Raw genomic sequence first — 19279 nt, forward strand, 5'->3', positions numbered from 1 at the left:
AAGTGTTTTGAGAAAGGGAGATATTTCTGAGGGGTGCCTAGGAAAATCTTATCAACCTTGAATTCCACCACAGGACTCCTCCTGTAGGTGACACGGTTACTAGTTAATGGGAAACTAAGACAGCAGCATCAGATTAGATAAAGAAGAACCCTTGGTACCTTTACACATTATTATCACAGTAATGATACACAGCGTTGTCACAATAACACCTGGGTAGTAGTGTTATCCCTCTCTTACAAAAACTTAATTTAGACATGTTGCCTCGGAAAACTAGTGGTGCTAGAGGTGGTATCTGAACCCATTTCTGACTCGTTCAAAAAGGCCCAAGCTCTTTCTAGTTTACCAACATGCTTCCTTAGAGAGGTGGCCACAAACACAGCAGGCACTGTTAAGTAAATACTAACATGAGTGGCTAATAAAATTTCAGGGAAAGAACTAAAAAGTTATATGAAAAATTATCAGAAATTATTGTCAGTAACTAATAGGATCACATGATCCTGAATAAGAACAAAAAAAGGTATCTTTATTAGAGTGTCAGATTATGTCAAGCATCATTTAGCAAATTGAGAAGACTAATGAAACCCATAAATATACACACCATTGGTGAGCCTGAAACTAAAATGTGTATATCAGCCAGTTCACACACTGACACAGCATTGCTAAAATCAGAGGGTATGAGTGAGGAAATCCAAAGCCAACTAAATGTCATTAATCTTGTTAATATACTTTCCAGGTTTAGGAATGGGACTATTTATACAGAGATTACATCAAAATTTAGCAGGCTTGCCTCTTGCTTTGGGGGACTTAGAGCTGTTTTAGGATCCCCTGACTCTAATAATGACAAAGTTAAAATTTTCGGAAGGCACAGATGGGCTGCTTGTGAAGCAAACAAACAAGAGGTTGAGCTAGAGTAACAAGGGGGAACATCCCATAAAATAAAATGGGAGGGAAGGTCTCTCTCCCTTAAGCTGCCATTTCAGCTGAGCCCTAAAAAATGGGACTGTATTGGCCATGTGGAGAGCAAAGACAAGAGAAAGAAGGTTGCAAGCAAAAGGAAGAACATGAGCATAGGCTCTGATGTGAGAAAAGAACGGAAAGAAGACAAGTGGCTAGAATGTAGCAAATGAGGGGAGAAAGTGGTTTGAGACAAGATTGGAAAGTAAGGCAGAGGCCAGGTGATACAGGGCCTTGTCAGCCTTGTTAAGGAGTTTGATTTTATTCTAGTGCAACAGGAAGCCTTGGAGTCTAATAAACAGGAGCATGGTGATCCAATTTGTGTTTGAAGAGGATTGCTTTTGTAGTTGTGTGTGTTCAAATGAGGCAGAGAATTAGAGACTACTTAGGAAGGTATTGAGAGAGGCTGAGCTATGCCTTAGAAAGAGAGAAATATTTTAAAAATCAGTGTCTTAACACCACAAAGGTTTATTTTTTGCTCACAAAACAGTGTAGTTAAGTTGGGCTCTCTCCTGGGCAACTCTCAAGTTGTATCTTGAACATCCAGGCTCCACCCATATTGTGACGCTGCTGTCTTTAATCCATGGCCTTTACAGTCATCAGGAAAGGGAAGAGCAAGTATGGATGATGGTTTAGGGGTTTCAGACCAGGCCTGGAAGTGATCTAAACACTTGGGCATATGCCCCTGTGACCAGAACCCATTCACGTTGGCTCAATTCTAACTGCAAGGGAGGCTGGGAGATAGCATCTTCCTAGGCAAGGAATGATGATGGTCTTGACTTGGATATAAGCAGTGGAGATGGAGAGAAGTGGATGAATTCTTGCTTTCCCTCTTTTAATTATCTCCTTTCATTCTCAGTTGTACTTATGTGTTCCATAAGTACCCCTCCGTGCAGTCAAATTGGACTCCTAGCACTTCTTCCAGCTTGTCCTGCCTGGCATGCCTGTGTTTCATAATGCTGCTTGTCTTATGAAATTGAAGGCCCGACTCAGATGCCACAGTCTCCTCTGATTCCTTTCAGACAGGAGTGATTTCTTATGCTAAACTCTTATAGCGGTACTTTGTTTTCTCTCTTTACTAGATAAATTCCATTAGAGCCAGTACCTTGCACATTTATCTCAGTTTTCTCAAGAAGCTAGCACAATGATAGGCATTTAATAAAAGTTTGCCAAATTAAATGAAATCTGCTTAATCTGATTATTGCTTCTGTTAAATGCAAACTCTCTGAAGACAAAACTGTTTTGTTCACTCTTGCACTCCTAGCACCCAGCATAGTAGGCATTCAGTGTATGTCTGAGTCAATGAATGGGTATTTGATATAACTATATAGAATACAGTAGAGTCACAGAACATCCATGTTTACTTGACTCACTTAAATTCAGCTGCATAGGCAGGAGATGGAACAATTTTAACGTGTCTGTGATTCTGCTTGCCCTTTGGCTCAGCCATGCCCTGTGTGCCTTTGTGAACCTGTTGTTCCCTCACTCTTTTTCTCATTCACAGCAATCAGGCTGCACTGACTATGATTCTAATGTTTAAAAGGACAGTAATTTGGGGGGTACAATATAACCCCTAAATGTAGGTAGCTTCATTCACATTAATCTGAAGAAATAGAAGTCTCTCCCAATGCTGGAGAAAAAAATCTAGCTATTTTGCATCTAGTACAACTACTATCCTGTACTTTATTTATGGGCATCTTAAGAAGCTTTCAAGGATAATTTCAACTTTATACTGTTTTTGCCTTGCCTGGTATATGGTCAGACCACTCAAGATGTCTGTTCTCTTGCTCTCTGTACATGCCCTGCTCGACCAGTCCCTGCTTCGTCTACACCCTGCTCACATGGATGGCCTTGCCCCCCGGCCCAGCTTGTGATTCTAGTTCTTAGGCCAGAACAGCTCCACCTGCTAGTTTATTAAAGGGAAACATCAGCCCTTGTGATGGTCATTAATCTGAGGGGCTGTGAGGGACGTGACCCATTTGCTAGTTTCTCTGGTAACTGATGAGCCAAGCTGACATCAATTTCCCCTATCAGTGGTAGCCGCCTTCTTCCCCTAGTAGTGAAGATTGCTGCCATGACCTGCCTGCTGTCTGCCATGCACCGGTGGGTGTTGCTTCAGGACGCTTTTGCTGCGGACGTGTAAGGTTCCCTTTCCAATAAACCACTGATGTCTCTGTCACTGTCTCTTGGCTCTTTCTTCAGTCTTGAGGCTTGGCAAATACAGGGCTTGCAGGCCTGTGGGGTGCAGCTCAACACCTGCTGACTGGCTGTAACTCTAACATGGTGGAAATGGCACTAAAAAGAGCTGTTTTAGTTGGTGCTTTGCTACACACCATTTGTATGGCCTTTCTAAACCTGTTTTCTTTTCTGTGAAATGGTGAAAATGCCTACCCCACAGTGTTGTTAAGATTTTAATGAGGTAATTGTGAGAATGTTTTGTAAAGCATCATGTAAATGAAAGTGGTTTTACATGTACCTCAGTGACACACTGCGTTTGCTTATAATTATCGCATTTTTCTTCATTCTTGTATTGTACTCAACGTTACTTCTGTGTTAATAGAACTTCTATTTCCTTTATGATGCTTTGTCCTGTTATGGCAAAAAGGAAATGTTTCTTACCTTTTTCATTGAGCTTTTTAGGAGGCATCGAGAAGCTTAGACATTGCCAGTTTACCTTGTGGGCTGATGAGCACCTGGAAGAAATGACATTGGTATCAGGCAGCACAGTGGCTGAGCAACCATGCTGCCTCACACTGCCTCAGGTCCCCTGGGGTAGCCGACCAAGGGGCACTCCTGAGTCATCCTAGTATCTTATAAGTGGTGAAAACAGCCTAAAACTCTGAAGTTTCTTCAACTAATTCTCTTTATTTGATCTTTCTTTTTTTGGTTTTGTTCTCCAAAGGATGCGTGCAATGTAATTTTTTTTTTCCCTCTACCAATGCTGCTAAAAAACCCCCAGAAGAGGAGAGAAATCTAGAACCTGTGCATTTCTTTTCCTCTATTGCATCTACTTATCACTGAAGTGAGGCAGTTTCTTTTGCCGTAAATAGTCTATCTTTGGATCAGCAAAGCCAGCATTGTCATTGTGCTCTGCTGGTTAAGTGCTTTATTGATCCATTAATTTACCATTTATTAACTGAGAAGGAATCAGGCTTCTCAGTCCTCAATATCACATTGCAAATCGTTCTTGTTTTTCAAAGACTGGACTTTGCCTGCATTTTCTTTGAAAGGGCAAACTGGGATTTCATGTGGAGATAAATATGATAAAGCTATTGATTGCATTTGTGCTAAGGATAAGAGGAGGGGTGCTTCCCTAAGGCATTATGTCTATGTCAGATGAATGATTGCTATAAAGAATAAGGGTATTGCCCTGCCCACTCAAGCCTGGGAAACCTGCTGAGCTCCCAGGTCAGGTCCCCTGCCCTCCAAAGAACCCTCCAGGCCACGTGGGTCCTGGGGGCATAGGAGGGAGGCCCTCCTGGGGGAGAACAGGAGAGGCAGGCAGGAGGGGCCCTCCAGGACCGGAGGAGCAGGAGTGGGAGAGGAGCAGAGGGTGTTTGCCTCACCCACTAGGGCCCACAAAGCCTGCTGGGCTCCCAGGCCGGGTCTCCCACCCTCTGAGACCAGAGGCACGCCTGGACCCCTTCTGTTCCATTGAGCCTAAGCCCCACACCCCCCAGGGCCTTTTCCAGCCCTGTGGGTCCTAAGCATAAGCCCCACCCACTGCCCAAACCCCATCCCTCCCTAGGCCCTGCCCACCATAGCTAAGGCTTTTTCCACATTGTTTTTAAAGTTATTGTGGTTCTGTTTTACCTTCCGGTTGTTGTTGTTTCATCTATATTTTTATTTTTTTATAGTCTTTCTAACATATCTGTTAGTTTCCTAGTCTAATTTTATTTTTTACTCTTTGTTATTCTTTTTTTTTTTTTTTTTTTTTGCCACCCCATGCGGCTTGTGGGATCTTGGTTCATGAGCTGGGGGCCGTCAAACCAAAGCTCCTGTGGTGGGAGCTCCGAGTCCAAACCACTGGACTAACAGAGAACCTCAAACCCCAAGAACTGTTCATCGGAGGTCTCCCAGTGGTCCTCATCTCGGCACTGAGACCCAGGTCTACCTAACAGCCTACAAACTCCACTGTTGGAAGCCTCAGGCCAAACAACCAGTAGGACAGGAACACAATCCCAACCATCAAAAAAAAAAAAAGAGAGAGACAGCAAAAAAACATATCACAGATGAAGGAGCAGGTAAAAACCTACAAGACCAAATAAATGAAGAGGAAATAGGCAATCTACCTGAAAAACAATTTGGAGTAATGATAGTAAAGATGATCCAGAATCTTGGAAATAGAATGGAGGCATGGATTGAGAAAATACAAGAAATGTTTAACAAAGCTCTAGAAGAACTAAAGGACAAACAAACAGTGATGAACAACACAGTAACTTGAGATGGAAAATACACTAGAAGGAGTCAATAACAGAATAACTGTGGCAGAAGAAAGAATAAGTGAGCTGGAAGACAAAGTGGTGGAAATAACTGCTGAGGAACAGAATAAAGAAAAAAGAATGAAAAGAATTGAAGACAATCGCAGAGACCTCTGGGAGAACACTAAACACACCAACAGTCAAATGATAGGGGTCCCAGAAGAAGAAGAGAAAAAGAAAGGGTCCGAGAAAATGTTTGAAGAGATTATAGTGGAAAATTTCCCTAACATGGGAAAGGAAATAGTCACCCAAGTCCAGGAAACACAGAGAATAAATCCCAGGAGAAACACACCAAGATAGATATTAATCAAAATAACAAAAATTAAATTCAAAGAAAAAATATTAAAAGCAGCAAAGGGAAAAATAAAAAATAACATACAAAGGAATCCCTGTAAGGTTATCAGCTGATTTTTCAGCAGAAACTCTGCAGGCCAGGAGGGAGTGGCAGGATATACTTAAAGTCATGAAAGGGAAAAACCTACAATCAAGATTACTCTAGGGGCTTCCCTAGTGGCGCAGTGGTTGAGAGTCCGCCTGCTGATGCAGGGGACACGGGTTCGTGCCCCGGTCCGGGAAGATCCCACATGCCGTGGAGTGGCTGGGCCCGTGAGCCACGGCCGCTGAGCCTGCGCGTCCGGAGCCTGTGCTCTGCAACGGGAGAGGCCACAACAGTGAGAGGCCCACGTACCACAAAAAAAAAAAAAAAAGATTACTCTACCCAGCAAGGATCTCATTCAGATTCAACAGAGAAATCAAAAGCTTTTCAGACAAGCAAAAGCTAAGAGAATTCAGAACCACCAAACCAGCTTTACAGCAAATGCTAAAGAAACTTCTCTAGGCAGGAAACACAAGGGAAGAAAAAGACCCACAAAAACACACCAAAACAATTAAGAAAATGGTAAAGGAGCACACATATTGATAATAACCTTGAATGTAAATGGATTAAATGCCCCAACCAAAACACACAGACTGGCTGAATGGATACAAAAACAAGACCCATATATATGCTGCCTACAGGAGACCCACTTCAAACCTAGGGACACATACAGACTGAAAGTGAAGGGATGGAAAAAGATACTCCATGCAAATGGAAATCAAAAGAAAGCTGGAGTAGCAATACTCGTATCAGATAAAATAGACTTTAAAATAAAGACTGTTACAAGAGGTAAGGAAGGACACTACATAATGATCGAGGGATCAATCCAATAAGAAGATATAACAATTATAAATGTTTATGCACCCAACATAGGAGCACCTCAGTACATAAGGCAAATGCTAACAACCATGAAAGGGGAAATCGACAGTAGCACAATAATAGTAGGGGACTTTTAACACCCCACTTAAACCAATGGACAGATCATCCAAACAGAAAATAAATAAGGAAACAAAGCTTTAAATGACACAGTAGACCAGATAGATTTAATTGATATTTATAGAACATTCTACCCAAAAGTGGCAGAATACAGTTTCTTCTCAAGTGCACACGGAACATTCTCCAGGATAGATCACACCTTGGGTCACAAATCAAACCTCGGAAAATTTAAGAAAATTGAAATTGTATCAAGCATCTTTTCTGACCACAACGCTGTGAGATTGGAAATCAATTACAGGAAAAAAAACTGTAAAAGACATGAATACATGGAGGCTAAACAGTGCACTACTGAATAACCAAGAGATCACTGAAGAAATCAAAGAAGAAATAAAAAAATACATAGAAACAAATGACAACGAAAACACAACGACCCAAAACCTATGGGATACAGCAAAAGCAGTTCTAAGAAGGAAGTTTATAGCAATTCAATCTCACCTCAAGAAACAAGAAAAATCTCAAATAAACAATCTAACCCTACACCTAAAGCAACTAGAGAAAGAAGAACAAAGAAAACCCAGAGTCACTAGAAGGAAAGAAATCATAAAGATCAGAGCAGAAATAAATGAAATAGAAACAAAGAAAACAATAGTAAATATCAATAAAACTAAAAGCTGGTTCTTTGAGAAGATAAACAAAATTGATAAACCATTAGGGAGACTCATCAAGAAAAAGAGGGAGAGGACTCAAGTCAATAAAATTAGAAATGAAAAAGGAGAAGTTACAACAGACACTGCAGAAGTACAATATATCCTAAGAGGCTACTACAAGCAACTCAATGCCAATAAAATGGACAACCTGGAAAAAATGGACAAATTTGGGAAAGGTACAATTTTCTAAGACTGAACCAGGAAGAATTAGAAAATATAAACAGACCTATCACAAGTAATGAAATTGAAACTGTAGTTAGAAATCTTCCAACAAACAAAAGTCCAGGACTCGATGGCTTCACAGGCAAATTCTATCAAATATTTAGAGAAGAGCTAAAACCAATCCTTTTCAGACTCTTCCAAAAAATTGCAAAGGGAGGACCACTCCCAAATTCATTCTACGAGGGCACCATCACCCTGGTACCAAAATCAGAAAAAGATATCACAAAAAAAGAAAATTATAGACCAATATCACCAATGAACATAGATGCAAAAATCCTGAACAAAATACTAGCAAACAACGTATTAAAAGGATCATACACCATGACCAAGTGGGATTTATCCCAGGGATGGCACAGATTCTTCAATATACACAAAGCAATTAATGTGATACACCATATTAACAGATTAAGGAATAGAAACCATATGATCATCTCAAAGATGCAGAAAAAGCTTTTGACACAATTCAACGCTGATTTATGATAAAAACTCTCCAGAAAGTGGGCATAGAGGGAACCTACCTCAACATAATAAAGGCCATGTATGACAAACCCACATCAAACATCATACTACATGGCGAAAAACTGAAAGCATTTCCACTAAGATCAGGGACAGGACAAGGATGTCCACTCTTGCCACTCTTACTTAACACAGTTTTGGAAGTCTTAGCCATGGCAGTCAGAGAAGAAAAAGAAATACAAATTAGAAAAGAAGAAGTAAAACTGTCACTGTTTGCAGATGACATGATACTATACATAGAAAATCCTAAAGATGCCACCAGAAAACTACTAGAACTACTAAAACTACTAGAACCAAATCAATGAATTTGGTAAGGATACAAAATTAATACATGGAAATCTGTGGCATTTCTATACACTAATAATGAAAAATCAGAAAGAGAAATTAAGGAAACAATCCCATTTACCATTGCAACAAAAAGAATAAAATACCTGGGAATAAACCTACCTAAGGAGGTGAAGAGTTGTACTCAGAAAACTATAAAATACTGATGAAAGAAATCAAAGATGACATAAACAGATGGAGAAACAGACCATGTTCTTGGATTGGAAGAATCAATACTGTGAAAATGACTATGCTACCCAAAGCAATCTACAGATTCAATGCAACCTCTATCAAACTACGAATGGCATTCTTCACAGAACAAGAACAAAAAGTTTTACGATTCGTATGGAAACACAAAAGCCCCCAAATAGCCAAAGCAATCTTGAGAAAGAAAAACAGAGCTGGAGTAATCAGGCTCCCAAATTCAAACTATACTGCAAAGCTACAGTAATCAAGACAGTATGGTACTGGCACAAAAACAGAAATATAGATCAATGGTACAGGATAGAAAGCCCAGAGATAAACCCACGCACCTATGGTCAACTAATCTATGACAAAGGAGGCACGAACATACAGTGGAGAAAAGACAGCCTCTTCAATAAGTGGTTCTGGGAAAACTGGACAGCTACCTGTAGAAGAATGAACTTAGAACACTACCTAACACCATACACAAAAATAAACTCCAAATGGACTAAAGACCTAAATGTAAAACCAGACACTATAAAACTCTTAGAGGAAAACATAGGAAAAACACTCTTTGACATAAACCACAGCAAGATCTTTTTTGATCCACCTCCTAGAGTAATGAAAATAAAAACAAAAATAAACAGATGGACCTAATTAAATTTCAAAGCTTTTGCACAGCAAAGGGAACCATAAACAAGACGAAAAGACAACCCTCAGAATTGGAGAAAATATTTGCAAACAAACCAAGGGACAAAGGATTAATCTCCAAAATACACAAACAGCTCATAGAGCTCAATATCAAAAAACCAAACTATTAAAATATGGGCGGCATTGGCCAAAGTAGGTCACATGTCCAAGCCCAGAGTCAGTGTAGGAGAGCAGTATCAAAAAAAAAAAAAAAAAAAAGGGCAGAAGACCTAAATAGACATTTCACCAAAGAAGACATACAGATAGCCAAGAGGCACATGAAAAGATGCTCAACATCACTAATTATTAGAGAAATACAAATCAAAACTACAATGAGATATCACCTCACATGGGTCAGAATGGCCATTATCAAAAAATCTAGAAACAATAAATGCTGGAAAGGATGTGGTGAAAAGGGAACCCTCCTGCACTGTTGGTGGGAATGTAAATTGATACAACCACTATGGAGAACAGTATGGAGGTTCTTTAAAAAACTAAAAATAGAACTACCATATGACCCAGCAATCCCACTACTGGGCATATACCCTGAGAAAACCTTAATTCAAAAAGAGATATGTACCACAGTGTTCATTGTGGCACTGTTTACAATAACCAGGACATGGAAGCAACCTAAATGTCCCATTGACAGATGAATGGATAAAGAAGATGTGGCAGATATATACAATGGAATATTACTCAGCCATAAAAAGGAACAAAATTGAGCTATTTGTAGTGGTGTGGATGGACCTGTAATACAGAGCGAAGTGAGTCAGAAAAAGAAAAACAAATACCGTATGCTAATGCATATGTATGGAATCTAAAAAAAAAGGTACTAATGAACCCAGTGGCAGAACAGGAATAAAGATGTAGACATAGAGAATGGACTTGAGGACACAGGGGTGAGGGGGAAGCTGGGGTGAAGTGAGAGTAGCATTGACACATATACACTACCAAATGTAAAATAGCTAGCTAGTGGGAAGCAGCCACATAGCACAGGGAGATCAGCTTGGGGCTTCGCGATGACCTAGAGGGGTGGGATAGGGAGGGTGGGATAGGGAGGGTGGGAGGGAGGCTCGAGGGAGGGGATATGGGGATATATGTATGCATGTGGCTGATTCACTTTGTTGTACAACAAACTAACAGCATTGTGAAGCAATTATACTCTAATACAGATGTATTAAAAAAAAAAAAGAATAAGGATGTTCCAGGTGGTGGGATATTGCATCACACATTTTTGGGACTACACATGCTTATGTATACAATTAATTTATTTTAGATAATGCATTTTTGTTAATTTTTTTCTTGTTATTAAAAGTAATGCATATCATAATACAAGTTTGGAAATTACAGAAAATAGAAAGTCCGAATAATTCAGAATCTCATTACCCAGACATAGTACCTGATTTTTATGTACTTTTTTGTGTCTTGAATAATATGTTTTAGAAAAAGCATTTTATTGTATATCCCATTAGAATTAAGATTAAGAAAAACAACTACCTTTTATTCGTAAGTGCAATCAGAAGGGAAATTGACACAAATAATCAACAACAGTAGCCACATAAAAAGTAATATTGCATTGTTATCTGTCCAGATCTTCCTCAGGTCCTCCCTCCTCTTTTCTTCCCCTCCCACCCCCCCGCGACATCCCCCCCCTGCTCCGCCAGTCTCCTTCCCCCAACCTCCTCCCTTTCTCTACTTCCGTTCAAGGAAGATTCACCTTCCTGATGATGTTATGCTTCTAGTGTTTCTCACACTATTTCAGCAATTTCTCCTATTGCAGCACACTATGAGCATGTTCTCAAGAGGTCTGGGAACAGTCTTAAAGTGTCAGCCATAAGTCCCCAATTTCTTTGTATTCTCTTGATTTATCCTAAGGTTCCTGTGAATTTTGCTTTCTAACTTCTTTGTGTTCATTGTATTATAAAATATTATATTAAATGTCTTACTCTGAGTAAAATTCTCCAGGAAGCTGTGCCACATTTATCAAATGACTTTAAACTCTCTCTGGCATATGGCTGCATCCCCCGAGGGTGCACGTTACCCTAATTTGAGAAACCTGGACTCTCTAGATAAGTTTGTATTTTCTAAGCATACATTATTAAATAGAAGAATTAAAGGAGTCATATATATACTAGATTTCCAGTGATTCTCAGTGGAGAGATATGGATCATGTCTTCCTAGAGGGAAGTGTCAGAATCATCTGGAAGGTTTTTTCAGATTTTGCTCTGCTTCCTTTTCAGTTTGAGAATTACTGCACAGTGAGCTCCTGTTCTGATTGGAAAGTGAAAGTGTTTTAATCCTCAGTAGTATTGGGCTATAAAAAAGGATGAGGACCACAAGTTTTATTTATTTATTTACACATACATACATATATGTGTATATGTATATGTGATTTATAAGGTTAATGATTTATATTCTGAAATCTATTTGAATGAGTAACTGAATTGAGTTTTCCGGTCTTATTATTTATTTTAGCCAAATGTGATATGATGAATTCAGTTACCAAAAAAAAAAAAAAAAAGAGGCCTTGAATTGTCTTATTTCTACTACCCCAGTCTGTTGAAGTTTAGGATTTAGAGCAACCGTGGTCCTGAATTAGAAAATAATTCTGCTACATTAGAAATGTTTTGCTCTTTAAGGTATCTGCAGAGCTCTAATCATCTGACCATTTGTTCCCAGTAGGGTGCCTTCAGTGCTTTAAGCTTTCCTTCTATTTCTTTTGTTATGTGCCCTCCATCCTTCTGCCTCCTGCTGCTGGTCTCAAGTTATCAGCATCATAGTAACGAACTGTTTCTTATTTTTGGACCAATGGCATATGCTACATTTTCTAAGACATACAATACTATGATTAGTGTAAGAAAAGAATTCCATCATCTGACAATAAAAACTGTTTAGGACCATGCCTATTGCCACGCAGTACAGGCAGAGCATTTAGCAGTAGCAGTCTGAGTACTCACACAACAGAGCAGATGCTGCCTCGTGGATAGGGACTCCACCTTTCAGGAAAGAAACATGTCACTCTATGGGAACCTATGAGAACCTCAATTTCCAGAGTTAGAAGGAGGTCCAAGGTCTGCTGTTTCAGTTCTCAGGTGCAGGGTTTCAATCCTCATGTGCAGGGTTTCAGTCCATCTTCCTTTCATCCTTTGTGTTTTCTAAAGTCCTCTACCTCTGACAATTTGGGAAGATCCAAGCTGTAACATCGATAACTTATGTCAACAAAAATAGGACCAAAATAAAAATTCCAAGGTTTTATAACTATGCCTTTCCCAATTCCTTTTAGCTTTTTAGTTTCCTTTTTTCTACATCTATTATTTTTTTTTGGGGGTGGACTTAAACAAAAGGTAGGTTCATGTGAATCTTTCAGCAAGTATTAGTACAAATAAACATTTATTCTCAAACTTTTTAGAGTACTGTTTAAGGGTTCTGCACCCACAATTCCAATTTTTTTTTCCCACACCACCAAGCAATTCTCTGACACCAGCCGGATTCCTAAAATTTAACTCAATTCTGACATCATCTACCCAGAGATAAATAGCATCAGATTTCACAGGTTAAGGACTCATTCCCACAAGACTACCTTCCACTTTAGATGCCAATTACAAGTCCTAGTTGTCATGTGTACTTCTGACTGACTGGCTATAAATTGGAGGTTGCCATGACCCCGTCCTTGGGTTTGATTAACTTGCTAGAGTGGCTCATAGGCCTTGGGAAGCCAGTTTTCCCCCTAGATTACCAGTTAATTACAAAGGATATAACTCAAGCAGCCAGATGGAAGAACTGCATGTAACAAGGTATGAGGAAAGGGTGTGGAGCTTCCATGCCCTCTCCAAGGGCACTACTCTCAGTACCTCCACATGTTCACCAACCTGGAAGCTCTCTGAAGCCCATCCTTTTGGGTTTTTATGGAGCCTTCATTATATAGGAATGATTGATTAAATCATTGACCACTGGTAATTGATTCAACCTCCAACCCCTCTTCCCTCCCCTGGAGGCCAGGGGTGTGGGACTGAAAGTTCCAACCCTCTAATCACATGGTTGGTTCCTCTGGTGACCAGCCTCCATCCTTAGGTGCTTTCCAAAAGTCACCTTATTAACATAAACCCAGTTGTGGTAGAAAGGGGTTTGTTATGAATAACAAGACACCCATTTCACCTTTATGGCTCTGAAGTGATTTCAGGAACTGAGGAGTAGAGATCAAATACTATAACAAAAAATGCTCCCACTGCTCTTATCTCTCAGAAAATTTCAAGGGTTTTGGGAGCTGTGAGTCAGGAACTGTGGACAAAGACCAAATATATATGAGAAATGTATTTTTGATCCTCTAAATGACCAAATATTTATTTCATATAAATCACAATATGGCATTCTTAGACATAAGGCTTTGGTTAGATACAGTGATGAGCAAGATCAGACACGTACCAGCCTCGTGGAGCTTACAGTCTGGGTGAAATCAAATAATCAAAACTAACTATAAGTTTATAATTGATAGCATTTGACCATCTCCTTGTTGAGGCGGTTTCTTCACTTGGTATCTAGAACACCACACACCTGTTTCCTACCTCACTGGCCACTCCTTGTTTTGTTTTGTTTTTCTGCTGAGTCCATCTCTTCTTTCCATCTAAATGTTGGAGTGCCCTAAGCCTTAGCCCTTGTTACCCACTCTCCTTAGATGATATCATCTAGTCATATGGCTTTAAATAATACCCATTAATATCAATATGCTGATGACTCTCAAATTTGTATCTATATTCGCTATTCCTCCCTAAACACCATAAAACTTTCAATATCCCAATCCTCACATTCACTGCTTTCCATCTCAGTAAATGGCACCACCATTTACCCAGTGGCTTGGGACAGAAATATAAATTACTCTTTTATTCTTTCTTTACTTTCACAGCTTTCATCTAATCTCTCAGTAAGTTCTGTTGGCTCTACAAATTATGTCCAAATCCTACCACTTCTTATCACCTCCACTGTTACCATGCTGGCTCAGTTGACAGTAGCCTGCTAAATGGTCATCTCTTCCTAGCACCCTCATCCCCCTCCTATTTATGGCATCTGTTCTCCACTTCTTAGCCAGAGTAATCTCTTTAAAGCTTAAAACAGACCTTTGTAAAAAATCCTCCAGTGAAGAAGTGCTGATTTCAGGTCTGGGGCAGGAAATGTACAAGATGAATCTCTGAGGATAGGATACTAACAGAGTAAGAGAAATGATGAGATATTAATCCAATTTTAATCATAAAATTGAAAATGTTGCATACTGTCAAACATGAAGGTCTTTATGAGATTTTTCTCAATATTACATTAGACTTTTGGAATTTAAAGACAAAAATGGAATAATATATAATATAAATAAAATAATAGAGCAGATTTCTTTTTGATAATTCCTGTGCACACACACACACAGTTTAAGAATTTTTCAAACCCACAAAAAAATTCTAAGGCAGCACAATGAACTTTTATATGCCTCTTAACCTAGATATACCACCTGTTAACCCGGTCACTTATTTAAGTTGAACCATATATGCCCCTTTTTGACACACACAAAAAAGTGATCACATGGTTGAAACTGAATGCACACATACACATACAATACACATTTCCTTTTGCCAAACCATTAGAAAGTAGGTTTTAAGTATGACGCTTCATTATTTATCTTCCAAGAAAAAATACATTATCCTACATAACTAAAAACCAGTATCTCAACTGAGAAAAATCAGTATTAATTGAATATCATCATCCATATATAATCCTTATTCAAATTCCCCTATTTGTATCATCAGGCTTTTTAAAAAAGTCATACTACTAAACTAATTTAAGAGTCTGAGGTGCTGTCTCTTATAGAATAAAGTGATTATGTTTACTGTTGGCTTACTCTAGTTTTTTCCTTTCGTGGTTTAGCTTCTTGCATCCGTGTTTGACAACAGCATCAAGACCTTTGGAGTAATTGAGAGTGACCCTTTCGACTGGGAGAAGACTGGAACTGATGGCTCCCTCACCACCACCACTACTTCTACCACTCCTCAGCTGCACACCCGCTTGACCCCTGCGGCAATTGGGTATGTCCTAAACAGGTGGTTCGTCAGTGTCTTTCCTAGATGTGTTGTATCAATATTAGCAGAAATGTCTTTTATGCCATCCAGGTTCCCTCAGATGACCAATGCTAAGACATAGGGATGCCTATGGGTTTCCTTGAATTAACATTGCTCTTATATATGCCTTTGTTTGGATTTACTTTTCTTAGAAAGTACTTAAAGATTATACCGTGAAATGGCAGCTTAGAGCTTGTGTTACTCGTTAATGTCAGATGTACAGTAGATTTTCTCCAAAATGAGAAGGGGCATTTGTTGCATTTACTACTAAAGAATAGATGGGACCCCGGAACAAGAACAAGCCACAATTATTTCTGGCTACACTGTGCTTAAGTTTAGTGGGAACAAAACGTGCAGCTACTCCTCTTATGAAAGTGATTAATTTTCGGGGTGTATTAGGAAGAGGTTAGTGTATTTCCATCTTCTTGGGGGGTTTTTTTGTTTGTTTTTTGAATTTTTTTTTCCTGTATATACATTAAATACAGTTGCTTTTGTTTGTTGTTTTTCTATTTCGGGGGGGGGTCTTTTTTTCTGACCCCCCCTTTTTTTTCCCTGCTCTAGTTGGTTTAAAAGAAAAAGTAAATAGGGAAAAATCATCATACAATGAGTTAATTGGAACACTTTATCACTAATCCATTGCTTTGTTTTTACATTGAGATGAGATCACTAGAACTTATTGAATCAGAAAAGCTTACATGGACTCATATAACTGGAGATGATATCCCTGATTAGTTAGTCTAAGAATTCTTAAATGTGAGACCTTGACTAGCTATAGTAGAATCACCACAGATGTTTGTTTAAAATACCCATTTGTAGGACTCACCCCAGACCTACTGAATCAGAATGTCTAGGGGTATGGCACAGAAGTCCATATGCATCAGATGTTTCTCATGCTTATCTTAGTTTGGGACTCACTGCACTATTCCAGCCACCCCATTTTACAAATGAGGAAATAATTCTAACTCTGAGTGAATCATCCAACTTTAGATAAAGATTAGTGACAGAGCTGGAGCCTATGTAGAAATTTTGATTCTTGCTTAAATGCTTTTGTCCTCCTTCTCCTTTGATTGTTGTTAGAAATAAATCTCACATTTGCAAAAATCCAGGTGATAGCACTTCAGGGTAGCTGAAGTCAATGAATAGATTTTAAGTTCCCATATCCCAAAGTTTTTTCCTAAAATAAGATAGAATAATAAGAAAGGAAAAATAAAACTACATAAAAGCTATGTCCTCAGCATAATTTGAAGACAAAGGATGCCCAAATCAAACTAACTGTAAGTAAAAAGAGAAAAAAACAAAACCCCAAGGCCTTCTGTAATATCTCTTATGCTCCTGCCTCACCCAGCCCTGCCACGAAGCTTACTGAAGGCAGATCAATAAAAACTGTGGGAAGAGGAAAGTTAGCCCTGGGACTTAAGGTTGATTTAAAACGAACATCAGAAAGACTAAATCCATCCAAAGAATGAAAATACTAAAAAGTATCCAGGTAGATCAGATAATAAACTACAGGGAGATAAAAATATTCATGATTCAAAACATGTAGCTTCTGAGGAAGAAAAAAGACAAAAAGGGAGAAATACCCTTTGTCAGTTGAATGGTGAAGGAAAAAAGCACATATCTGTTTGGGTCCAACCAGGAGAGAGAAACTACATAGTAATTTGAACAGGGAAAGATGATACAAAGAATTATTACCTATAACACAAAATTGGAATAATGTGGGATTGAAAAAGTAGACAGAACCGTAAAGAATACAGGAATAGCAAATATAAAGTGCAGCTCCTACTCCTAGGGCTGAATTAAGCATCCAAGGAAAAGCTCCCTCAGTCCCCACCCCAGGGCTGAGTACTGACCTTGTTGGTGAGTGTATGTCCTCACTCATTGAATGGCAGGGAAGCTGCTCTAATGCCATACTGGTAGAATTTGCTGAAATATGTGCCCTCTGGAACTTGATGGAAATTTGCCCTCTGGAGTGCCAGAGAAAACGATTTACTGGAAGTGTCTTACTAGAGACACTCTGCTACAAAACTTATGGGTAGTAGGCATTGCTCTGGGAAGATATTGGTTGCTGCTGTCTGTGTACTGCAGGAGACAGGCACAGGGAAAGCCACACATGCTGGAGAAGCTTGACAAGCTGCACAGTGGAACCCAAAGCAAAACCCTTTCCTCCCGCAGGGTCTCTCCAGTGCCCTCTACTGACAAAGCTCCCATGCCAGCTGGCAAAGGAAAAGAGTTAAAGGGCACAGATCCACTTTCACAGAATAGGCAATAAGGATGAATTTGGAGCTGAAAGGCAATAAATGAATAATTACAGAGGGGAAAAAGGAGAAATAAAATTTAATTACCTATAAGAAAAGAGAACTATAAAATCAGAAGATACACAATATCTCCTCTGACCAAATAAAAATCCACTAAAGTGTTTGGACTTTGCTATACTGACAGAGGAGGGCACCAGTTAATCTGTGAATCCTGTAAAACATTCCAATGCCACAAAAATGAACAAGAAAAATATTTTAAATATCCATAAAGTGTTATTTCAAAAACTCAAGAAAATCTAATACATATTTACTAAGGAAATTTCCTGTCAGGAATAAACAACTATGAAGAAGAAAATTATAAGACAGAACCCCAAATGGAACTGAATATGTTCATGCATTGAAGATATGGATAACCACCTTGGATCAGAAATTTGAAAACTAAGAAATAGAGTGAGTGTGGTGTGGGGAGGGAGAGAAGAAAGAAAAGGAAAAGAGGGAGGAAACAATGAAATGATAGTTCGTTGAACTCAGGAAAGAAATGGAAGAAAAAGATATCTCACAATTGAATAAATCACAAGATGCGCAAAGGACAGTAGACGCAAATGAAAGTTTAATAAAGGGCATTGAATAAGGTCAGGGGGAAAAAAGCCCCAAGAGAATGAAAATAAAGAAATCATTTAAAAGGGCTAGAGAGAAAGTAGTGCCAATGGAAGGCCGAGAAGGAATAGCATTCATATTGTTAGAGTCCCCGAAGAAGAAAAACAAAACAATACCAATTAAAACTGAGAAACTCAATAGCAAAAGGTTAAATAAGGAAACAGGGGACTAAGAGCATTTAAAAAGGTAAATGTCCAAAGGTGACCATTAGAACAAAAAGGCAAACCTTCTAAAATATATATTCTTAAAAGTTTATAAATTAAAGTACAAAGAATACTCATCTTGTAGAGAAAGAAATATAGCAAATATGACAAAATACCCATAATTATAAAATACTATGACAGAGTTAAGACCAAACATGTCAGTCATAGCAATAAATATGAATGGGGACATCTATTAAAAGAAAAAGATTTTTAGTTTGGTTTATATAGCTGTATACATATGCTGTATACAAGAGATATACCTAAAAAAACATGTTTCAGAAAGGGATGGACAAAGATAAACCAGAAAAATGGAAACAGTCAGAAGAGAATAACAATCCTGATATCAGACAATGTAGAATTCAAGCCAAAATAAAGCTTTAAAAGTTACAGAGATGGAAGGGTACTTTTTAATGTTAAGTGTCACAGTTCACAAGTGGGACATAGTATTTATTAATATTTAGTCACCAGAATCACAACAGTCACCTTTAGGAAGCAACAACTATGAGAGATTAAAGGAGACAAAGAAACACACTAGTAATTGGAGATTTTAATATACAACTCAGTTCAAGACTGAATTCAAGTGAACAAAGAATAAGAAATAGAAGACAAACAACACAATCAATAAGGTAGATCTTAGGCATATTTTTCAATATCTACACCCTGATGATAGAGGTTACACC

The 19279-nt window shown here is 38.7% G+C and overlaps 1 protein-coding gene across 3 annotated transcripts in view; it reads left to right on the forward strand.

The window, feature by feature from the left end:
• The window catches only part of TTBK2 (tau tubulin kinase 2), a 145662-nt gene that overhangs the window by 95529 nt on the left and 30854 nt on the right, over positions 1 to 19279 (forward strand). For all 3 annotated transcript variants that reach the window (XM_089907330.1, XM_022587320.2, XM_089907329.1), the window contains one exon: positions 15294 to 15451. In XM_089907330.1, coding sequence (XP_089763456.1) covers positions 15294 to 15451 — 158 coding nt within the window. The remainder of the gene's footprint in view (positions 1 to 15293; positions 15452 to 19279) is intronic.

The sequence above is a fragment of the Delphinapterus leucas genome, chromosome 2, assembly GCF_059928025.1.
Source record: "Delphinapterus leucas isolate spDelLeu-1000000601 "Yukka" chromosome 2, BTC_Dleu_Yukka2, whole genome shotgun sequence".
NCBI classification, from domain to species: Eukaryota; Metazoa; Chordata; class Mammalia; order Artiodactyla; family Monodontidae; genus Delphinapterus; species Delphinapterus leucas.